At 42.2% G+C, this 10,647-nt stretch overlaps 1 protein-coding gene across 1 annotated transcript; it reads right to left on the bottom strand.

The window, feature by feature from the left end:
* Nucleotides 1–542: 542 nt before the first annotated feature.
* Nucleotides 543–10,041, bottom strand: UPK1B (uroplakin 1B). Its single transcript, XM_077293720.1, has 8 exons — nucleotides 9,946–10,041; nucleotides 4,791–4,875; nucleotides 3,999–4,199; nucleotides 3,179–3,253; nucleotides 2,512–2,637; nucleotides 1,928–2,107; nucleotides 1,413–1,496; nucleotides 543–1,158 (listed from the first exon to the last, which is right to left on the bottom strand). The coding sequence occupies exons 2-8, from the start codon at nucleotides 4,854–4,856 to the stop codon at nucleotides 1,108–1,110; spliced, it is 783 nt and encodes a 260-aa protein (XP_077149835.1). The 5' UTR covers nucleotides 4,857–4,875; nucleotides 9,946–10,041; the 3' UTR covers nucleotides 543–1,107.
* Between the last annotated feature and the right edge of the window lie 606 nt (nucleotides 10,042–10,647).

Here is a 10,647-nt window from a genome sequence, read left to right as displayed (position 1 = left end):
ACACTTTATGGAGAGTTATGTGGGGGCCATTATTCTGTGTGCAAGTAATTATACAGTGTGAAGGTTTGTATGGGGTTCATCAATTTCCGAGGCCCCTGACAAACCAAAAAAAAAAAAAAAAAAAAAAAAAAAAAAAAAATAGAGGTTTCTTCACCCATGGTGGCAGCTAATAAGGGGTGGCCTCAGTAAAGCGGGCACGATCATAAACAAAACTTGATGCAAATTGTTCCTCCTCCTGGATCCTTGTCTTTGAAAGGTGAACAGGGGTTATTCTAATGAGATAACCCCATTTGATACTTTTTCACCCCCCACAAAATATATAGCAAAACGTATTTTAACTTGGGATTCTCTAAAAATAAACGTCTTGGTGAATACAAGTGGTCAGGGATATTAAAAAGGTACAAGGCGAAGCTGATCCAGGTATGGGCACAGATTAGGGGAGGATTATATAGGCACAGTTTCAAAACTCCACAATTCTGTAGCCATCCGCCACATCAACCATTTGTGCTTATTAAAAAGGTAAAATTACATTAAGCCAAGAGTCAATTTTTGGACAATATTTAATTCTGTGATTCTCACAAAGCAAGAAGTGCGCAGACAGAAGTAAGAGGACCTAATACTTTTGTTCAAGATAAAGAATAATAAAAATAAAGAGGGAAAAAAAAAAAAAATCATCATTTGTTACATTTTAATTCACAATTAAAAGGAACAAAAAAACTAAAATAAAATGGAATGTTGAAAGTTACCGGCTACAATTTCGGTTAAAAAAAAGCTCAGGTGATAACGGGTCAGGAATATTCTGGTAGGATTCATGCGGAACATTGGTAAACTGGTCACAGGCTGAGATACATTATAGATATATACAAGAGGACAATACTTATTCACGCATAACCACTACAGAACTCTATAGCAGGCAGCGTTATTTCAGATGACTTCCTCTTCCTCCCCCCCAAAATAAACAAGTCCAGCGGCCAACATATCATTAGTCAGAGAGAATACTTTGGATTTCGTGAAGAGGTGCTTTCACATCCCGTCTTCCATATTGGCCATATGCTCTTTGGTCATTAGTTTCTTAAAATTTTCCAACAGGAGAAGAAATCGTGGAATTTAACATTCAATTCGAACCCAGTAGAACATGGTACCAAGCAGCACAAAGAACTAAAGAGATTGGAAGAATTAAAATATTAATATAATGTATATCCATAAAAAAAGTCATAGAATGAGAAGAGAAGCTGGTAAAAATAGGAAATAAAAGGACTAGTGAGAGAAGCACTGTGGCACTTGCTCAGGGGCGTTAACAACAAAGGCACCACCCCTGAGGAGCGGATAGATCAGAAAGTGCATATAAGACAGACGTTTAAGATTACTACAAAAAAAAAAAAGGGTTCAACCAAGATGGTCAATATACTTACTGTCCAGCACAGAATGGCAAATCCGAACCATGCTACACCCCAAGCGTGACGCCACAGTGGTCCAGCAATTTGATCATAACAGCCCTGTAATTAAGAAAATCAGACATGTACGTTAGAAAAAGGTTCTTGCTTGACAACTCATGAACACAGACTATGCTAGAGATGCACTAGGGCTAGATCCAGGTTTATGCAGATGCTTTGGCGAGAGCCCAAGCCCCTTTTTACAAGAAGAGTGCATATTTAACCATATTGTAACAGAGCCACCACAAGTCCAAGTTTGCATGGTCAGGGAGTCCAGCCTAGGACTGGCATTAACCAAAATCTGGGCCAATGCTATACGACAGGGCTTGGGGCTCCTATGGGTATCTGGGCAAATATACTTTCTGCTTCTCACATCAAGGATATAGTAGTAATGCGACCGAGCAGTAATGCGACCGAGCAGGACCCGGCCAGCTTCACATGCACAATGATGATTCAAAGGCTCACTGAAGGCCTCGCCAAGAGAAGTTGCTTACGTTCATATACAAATATCCATTGACTCCAAGTCTGCAGAGCTGAAGATTAGTTGGTTGTCCATTAAAGTCCATGACGCAGCATTGCCGAGGCCAAGGATAGGCGGCATCACTGTTGTAAGTGTGGAATGCCGAAGTGTAATCCTGCCAGTCTCCAGGACCGTTGACACCACAACATTTTTTCTACAAAAAAATAAATAAATGATAAATAAAAAATTACCACCACTACAATAGATTTGTGTATTTTGAACGTTGTACCGACGGTGACTACATAACCGTATACTGCTCACGAGGAGGAGTGAGGACATGATACGGCTCTAAAGATGTCAAATTCCACTCTAAAAACCTAGCCACATATTTCTTCAGATCTTAAAATTTGTTAGACAGCAGTGGTGGCAGACTATATTAAAAAAAAAAAAAGTGAAAAACGAAAGGATTGAGCATGTTGACATTCTACATGTCTGACCCATCAGGGAAAGAATCAGAACACCCCCATACAGACAAGGTGGTCTTCATGTAGTGTGTATGTATCACCCACTGCCGTTCTCCTACAGTGGGGCCATAAAAGTACAATAAACATAAAGTACCAATAACATCAGCTGGTTCCAGGTGTTCGTCACTCCGTTAGCTTTGATCTGTTCGTCATTGTTGTTACTGGGATTTTGGTTCTGGTAATATTCCAACATTTGCTTCAAGAATAAATTAGGAGTGAACTAAAAAGATAAAAACAAAAAAGTATTACAAAAGCAGAACTATCCTTTCTTCAATGCCCTTCGTTTGTTTTGCCGTTTTTTGGACTTGTTTAGTATGTGGATTTCAATGAGATTTGTGTAATACTTTTTTACCCCTGCGGGGGCGCTGCAGGTGGAGTAAACAGTTGCTTACAGGCTTTTCAGCAGGACTCGCTGTGACCAACTTCATGTCAGGGGGCACTTAATGGGGACAACCAGGTGTAAAGTGGACAACCCTTTTAAATGTTATTTTGATCAATGTGCAACATATGAATTAGGACAATCATTTGTAACAATGGCATCGTTTATGGAAATATCGATGTTACCGGTAAAGCCCCTGGATGAGGAGTGTTACTACATTGGCAGCTCCCTAATGAAGCACTGGGGGTGGCTTTACTGATCAAAAGCATCAGAAGAGGGGGTTCAGTTTTTTTGGGGGAGAGAGCATAGGCACCACGTTGATTGTTTCGCCCAACCATACAATCGTTGCGGTGATACCCATCAGTCACCCATAAATACTTACAAAATCTCTTTGCGTTGCTGCAACGATGGCAGATGCAACTTCAAAGCAGTAAACGACGAACATCAGGATTAAATACTGAAAAAAAAAAAAAAAATCATAACTGAGCAACGCCATGCACTAAAAGTGGAACAAGGGGCATCTTCTTCAGTGATCCCACCACCCATCCTCTCTGCCAACTGTGTCTCATATCCAAGTCAGTGACCTTCTAACTAGATAGATAAGAACTAGGAGGAAGTTTTTGCTTTTTTTTCCAAACATTTGCTTCAGGCGTTGAAAATACTGAGACTTGTTGCATTCACCGATTTGAGAAATATATATATAGCTCATTTCTGACATCACCGAGGTGGAACTTGACCCATGTTGATGTTAAGGGCGTTGGCTCCGAGCTCTCGGTGGTTTTCGAAGTCTCCATATCTCCTGCCTACGCAGCGACCCCTCAAGTTATTCTTTTGGCAGGTCAAGTGAACAGAAGGGAAGATGCCATCACCTATATTTTTGTCCAGAGGCTTCCACCAATCTTAATGGGACTTCTTGTAGAAGACAACCCAAAACCATCCCAGTCAAGCATAGTCAGTATGCAAAATAGACCAATACTGACACATTCACTTACCATTGACCCTTTCATAATACCCATCTATTTAATAAGACAATGACTACTGAAGGTCAGCAGCGGCATCGAACGTTCTTGAGAATCATGAAGGACAAAGTGGCCAGAATCCTAAACGATCAAACCTTTTGAGAATTATTTTTGGACACCAGCCTGTGCATAAGAGAACGTCATTAAATTAACTTTCATCACTAAGGACCAGGGACAACTCACCGCCATTAACATCCTCCGATTTGATTTCATGATGCCAACTATACCCAAGATGGAGAGTAAGAAAAAGCAGAAACCAGTGAATATGCCAATCCATGCCGCTGCAAAGATGTCATCATTGTTGGTGGCTTCTAGAAGGGGGTAGAGGCGATTCTGGTCTGACACAAAGAAGATGCACTCCGCCGTCAGGGCAAGACCAGCCAGCTGATGGGAAACAAAGAAAGCCACAAGTTCTAATGGTCACCTGGAAAAGTACTGGATAATAGGTCACAGCCATCAAACAGCCTCCATGACATTTCTTCTGAAGGTGCCCGGCCCAGCTGGAGAAGATTTAGAAGTTCTTGATTATCGTAAACTAAAACATCACATGAAATGCCAGTCAGCTGCCGCTAAAGCCAACAGGAGCTTGTCTTGCGATATGACAGAGTAAAGGTTTGGGCACTAGTTGTTAAAAAAAAAAGTCATCTAGTGATACTCAGGTCTTCAATTTAAGGCCAAATTGTCACTCGGCCGACCACCAACCTTTAGTTTTAAATTTTTTAAGTTTTTGTAAAAATAATTGGGATGGAGAAACCCCTAAAGGCTCATTCAGATCTCTGTGCAAATCGTTCCAAGATCGGATCAATGGTCACGGGCGTCTGAATGAGCCCTTAAGAATAGGACCAATATCTCTATGATCACTTCTAGGAGGTTACTAAGGAAATATCGCTATCTTTCTTGGTCTTCCTCTAGTCCAGCTGGGATAAGCGTTCCTCAGTCTATGTGAAGGAAAGTGTCAGAAACATTTCTACTTACACCAATGACCACATTGCCGAATATCAGAATCACTTGGAAACAACGAACTCCTGAATCTCCCTTCATTTTGTCAAGAGTGGACAATCTACAAAAGAGGAAACAATCGAGTGTTACATTTTCAGAGTAAACTATTAGATGCATTTTGCACACAGTGTATAAAAGGCGATATCAGCTCAATAGACCTGTAGGAGGACGGCGTGGAGGACGACCATCGTGCATCATGACTCTTGTCCTTGACAAAAGCTCACTCGCGACTACAGATTATTATTTATATAGCACCATTAATTCCATGGTGCTGTACATGAGAAGGGGTTACATCAGAATACAAATATCACTTACAGCAAACAAACTAACAATGAGACTGGTACAGAGGGGTGAGGACCCTGCCCTTGCGGGCTTGCATTCTACAGGATGGTGGGGAAGGAGACAGTAGCTCCGATGGTGTTGAGGTGGCCGTGTGGTCATTACAGGTTGTAAGCTTTCTTGAAGAGATGGGTTTTCAAGTTTCTTTGGAAGGATCCCCAGAATTCCAGAGGATGGGGGATATTCGGGAGAAGCCTTGGAGGCGGTTGGGTGAGGAGCGAATAAGTGTGGAGAAGAGAAGGAGGTCTTGGGAGGACCGGACATTACGTGAGGGAAGATATTGAGAGATTAGTTTGGAAATATACGGAGGAGAAAGGTTATGGATGGCTTTGTAGGTCAGTGTTAGTAGTTTAAAGTGGATATGCTGAGGGAATGGGAGCCAGTGAAGGGATTTACAGGAGGGGAAGCAGGAGTGTAGCGAGGAGAGAGATGGATTAGTCAGGCAGCAGACTTAAGGATGGACTGGAGGGGTGCAAGAGTGTTAGAAGGGAGGCCACAGAAAAGGATGTTGCAGTAGTCGAGGCGGGAAAGGATTAGGGCATGCACAAGCATTTTAGTAGATTGACGGCTGAGGAAAGGATGGATTCTGGAGATATTTTTGAGCTGGAGGCGACAGGAGTTGGAAAGAGCTTGGATGTGTGGTTTGAAGGACAGGGCAGAGTCGAGAGTTACTCCGAGGCAGCGGACTTCCGATACAGGGGAAAGTGTGAATTCATTTATTGTGATAGATAGGTCAGGTAGGGAAGATATGCGAGATGGAGGAAAGATGATGAGTTCAGATTTGTCTACATTGAGTTTGAGGAAGCGAGAGGAGAAGAAGGAGGATATGGCTGATAGACTCCGGGATTCTGGATAGCAGATAGGTGACGTCTGGGCCAGAGAGGTAGATCTGAGTGTCATGATGATCTAGGTCATATCTTCATCATGGACAACAATCCGAAGATCCATAGAATGAAAGGATGGCGTCCCCCCCAAGTGGCCTTATAACTATGCCCAAGACAGTCAGCCATCCTTCCACGCGGAAGATACACTATTAGCACCCGAGCATGCTCAGATAACACCTCATCCCAGCACTACTAATTTTCATTCAGCTAATTGTGTTGGGACTATAACCAGATGGTCCTAAAGTCATTTTGGCTTCCCACAATAACCAGTCCTTACATTTACAAACGCCACCTGCAAATTTACTTTTTTTTTTTCCCTTCTTACCCTTCTCTTTATTTTCTTGTTGACATATTGGGGGTAATATACTTTATTACCCAAAGTCGGGGTCTCTAATCACTTACTAGAATTTTAAAGACTATGAAAGTATTTTTTTTTCTAAAATCGAGGAGAGTAATCAAGAAGAGAAGTTTGGAAACAATTCGTCACCTCCTGTTTAATATCAATAGTTTTGTCAAGTTTGGGGCACATTTAACACTGGGTAGACTTTTTAGAAAAAGACATTTCCTGACCCGTCTCTTCTTTAGTGGACTCCAGGTCAGTACAAAAGCAAACTATCAATAAAAAAAAAAAATACATTTATATTATACTAGATCTCTGAGTCTTGTTTCCGAGAATACAACTTTAAAAAAAAAAAAAGAAACTAAACAGTACCGTAATAACATGATCATAATAAACTACCTCCGATTTAAAGGGATTGTCCAGGGTTAGAACAACATGGCTGCTTTATTTCTGGAATCAGTGCCACTCCTGACCAGGGGGAGGTGTATGTAGTGTTTGCTGCATTCACTACAATCGGGCAGATTTGCAATGTGAGACAATCCATGCTCAGGAGTGGTGCGGTTTCTACAAAGAAAATTGCCATGTTTTTACTTTTCCTGAACAATGCCATTAAATATTAAAGTGGTTGTACAAGATTATGTAAATCTATTTTTTTAAAATCAGTTTTCTGGCAAAAACAGCGCCTCACCTGTTCACAGGCTTTGTCTGGTATTGTATTTTATATATTTTATTTTTTTTTTTTGGGGGGGGGGACAAATCACATACATTAGCAGTGCAGTGGGGTTTATCTGCCCCCAGTCCCGGCCATTTAAAACTATACATATCAAGACAAAGCAACAGGGAGATTGGGCCTGGTCTATGGAAATGAGAGGAATAAAAACAAAAAAAAAGTCTCTCTTGATGTAAGAAAACCAAAAACAAACTGAAAACCAGTTTTCCTTCTCCCGGGACCCTACATTGAGTGGTTGTCCCGGCCTCACCGCATTCCTACACGTCACCCATCACATGCTCCTCACTGGGGTCCCGTATACTTACCGTGACCCCACATAACCAGCACATTCAGAAAGTCGCCCATCTACAGGAGGCTTCAGCTCTCACTCACGTCAGGTATTCAGGTGGGACCGCTGCCCTTTCAGCCGAATACCACATTCCTACGCAAAAATGTACAGTTCCTCAAATTCAGCCCTTACCCCCACCTACAGGTAGAACACGAGGACCGAGAACCAGTATGGAAGCTTAGAGAAGACTGGGGCAAAAACATTGGTTTATAATACACTGAAGCTCTGACTAGCGCCTCCCTTTCTTACAGGTTGTGTCTGGTATTGCAGATTAGCCAAAGTGGCGCTGGTTTTTTGCATTAAAGCTAATGGAAAAATATCAATAAAACATTATCTGATCTTGGCTTAGCATTGATAACCCTTGTATCCCATCATCTAGGTGTACGCGCCTAGTGGGCACCACATCCGGCTTCTCCCAGATCCTGACTGTCCAAATTAATCCATGCACAGCCATATTACGAGGTCGGTAATGGGAAGCGATTCCTGCATCCATCTATCCCATAAAAAAAAAAAAAGGGGCCAAAATGTGGGAAAAAAGGTCAGCAAATTAAGAGAAAGATGCAGCAGAGCCGACTGTCACTTTGCGGTTTAGTTTAATCAGATTTTTTTTTTTTATTTATATTATTTTATATTTATGCAGATGCCTCATTTCTTCCCCCCCCCCCCATTGTATAAATGTTCTGCAACTTTCCAATAGTTAAAAAAAAAAATAGGAGCCACATATTTCAATGCAAAACATCGTTCCTGTTCACTGAAAGCAAGCAGAGTCTGAACACGTGTCCTGACGTTATACTTCTCACAGAGGAGGGTTTGTCACATTTGCATCCCGTTTAGACAATCTTCTGTGAGGTCATTACACCAGCAGCGCCAATCACTCTCCTCTCATGACAGGTTGTTACAATGTATCAGCGCAGGAGGTTCACATTCATTAAATGGAAGCAGAGACCAAGGAAATGGTGAGAAACTAACAAAATACAAGTTTTCAATAAAACTGTGCGGATTTGTCGGGTCTTCCAGAGAGATATTTTAGTAACTGCTTCGTTAAGGATCCTGTGTAACCATAGCCCCCCAGGATCCAATCAAAAAGCTACATTCATAGAAAGCGATCGTTAAAATGGGGTAAATAAAATACCATAATTAATATATAAAAAAAAACAAAAAAAACACAGAAAGTTATAATAAATAACGGGGCGATGATTGAATGGTCGCCCCGTCCACCAGCACTGCTGGCTCTCCCCGCTGCAGGACGTACAATATGGGGCGGGGGAGATTTCTATATTTTCCTAAGACGTACACAGGGCCGCACCTAGATGCCCTATAGCAACACCATAAATAACCGCAGTGATGGCCGCCGATCATCCTTCACATTCTTACCGCCGTCGTATGGGCAACTGAACAACACGCCATAGAGAAAAGGCCGATCTACCCTTAAAGGAGACCACAACCCAATAGTCACACCTAGGCCCTGGCACTTAAGGGGGTCCCTCATCTGCCACATAAGACAGCACCAGTATATAAAATAACGTGTGTGCATCGGGACCCAGGAACTTCATTTCCTGCCTCTGGGGCCAATGTGACCCATTTTCTATGTAATAAGTGTATAGAACCAAATACAGTCAGGTAGCCCTTATTTAAAGGGCCAGTAGCATGAGAGCAGGGAGTATCAGTCAGACAATAAACCTCCAACTCATTTCCATTTACTGTGTATTTCACTGCGCTCTATTGTTCCCTGGTATCAACAATTTCAGGTACGTTTTCATAGTGCCAGGAACATTGTACACATTTTCAGCAGACAAAGGTCTGCTTTCTTGGCTGTAAAAATGTGGCTTTAAAAAAAAAAAAAAAAAAAAAAAAAAAAAATTTATAGGATTTTGCAGCATTTTGTTGGGTGCGAATTACGTGTGTGATGCATCCACAGCGCATGTGTAATTGTGTTTTTTTTTTCCGTGTTTTTTGGATCATTGCTTCCTATGGGCGAAAAAGTCAGGAAAAGAGAAACACAAGTATGCAGGACATTTTGGAAACCACATAGCTTCTGCTGCTTCTGTAAAATGCAAGTTCTTTTTTGGCAGAACAAAAAAACCACTGTGTGAACATAGCGTTATATCCACATGTCCCGGTATCAGGGGCTCCCCTTACAATGCTGCGACACCCTGACTGCAGGGTTAGGAGCCCCTAGAAGTAAATGATAAAACTGCAAAATAGGGAAAGGTTGTAACAGATACAGAATCTATGACAGATGGAGCAATATAACTCCTTAGAAACAAAAAAGGATCTCGGAACCAAGATATAGATCTATACATAATACAATGAGGAGCACTGAACAAACTCAGCTCTACTACATGTACATATATGCGGATGTAGCAGAGCTGAACCAAAGAAGGTTGGGTTTTTTTTCACATTATTAAACTTATCCTGCAACTTTAGAAAACAAAAATGGAAATATTGCAATCTCAGCTCTGCTACATCAATAGATACAATGAGACGAGGCTTTACCCCCATAGACTCACCTGCCCCTGTCCTGCAGCTCCTCACACCTGTCCTGCAGCTCCTCACCAATGGCTCATACACCTGTTCTCCTCCTCCTCTCTTTAAGCCCTCTCTCTTGGAGCGCTGGGATTGGTGGCAGGGTGTCATGTGACCCCCAGTACCTGGCTGAGCAGGTTGCAGCAGAGGCATGTCAGCTATTCCACTATTATGCAGGAATGTCACATTAAACCTCAGCCATTGCTGGAGAGGCGAGCGATGATTCATGGGGGGGACCCAAAAATGTGTGATTCAGCCGTGTCCTGATCTGTGGCTACAAATTACATATCACACATCATTATAAATCATTGCCATAAAGATTATATACTGAGTGCTGGGACTTGTGGTCCCCCAACAGATGGAAACATTATACAATTTGTGATGGATTCCACTTTACGCCAATCTGCAAAACTAGGGCAACAACGTAACATGCAGCTGGTCAGCCCCAGGGCAAAATCTCTACAAGGGCCCATAACTGGGTGCGACTGCGACCCCCCATCCACTACAGCATCGCTGCCGATCCTGCAACCAATGCAAATCCCCAACATGGCCCCTAATATTACCGGTCTGATATGGTAGCCGCTCTGCCAGTAATGGGGCTCCGGCTCCCCAGCAGGTGCCCATGCCTCTTTATTCTATTAGTGGTCCTTGGTGTAAGACCCCCACTGATCTCACAATGCAAAATA

Source organism: Ranitomeya variabilis, chromosome 3, assembly GCF_051348905.1.
Source record: "Ranitomeya variabilis isolate aRanVar5 chromosome 3, aRanVar5.hap1, whole genome shotgun sequence".
NCBI classification, from domain to species: Eukaryota; Metazoa; Chordata; class Amphibia; order Anura; family Dendrobatidae; genus Ranitomeya; species Ranitomeya variabilis.
This window is presented reverse-complemented; position numbering and strand designations above follow the sequence as displayed.

What these genes read in the sequence shown, in the direction of transcription:
- UPK1B (XM_077293720.1), bottom strand. Translation starts at nt 4,856, where the DNA reads ATGAAGGGAGATTCAGGAGTTCGTTGTTTCCAAGTGATTCTGATATTC. An exon ending in CAGCAACGCAAAGAGATTTT is followed by an intron (nt 2,638 to 3,178) that starts GTAAGTATTTAT and finishes TTATCTTTTTAG; the next exon opens with TTCACTCCTAATTTATTCTT. An exon ending in GGAACCAGCTGATGTTATTG is followed by an intron (nt 2,108 to 2,511) that starts GTACTTTATGTT and finishes ATTTTTTTGTAG; the next exon opens with AAAAAATGTTGTGGTGTCAA.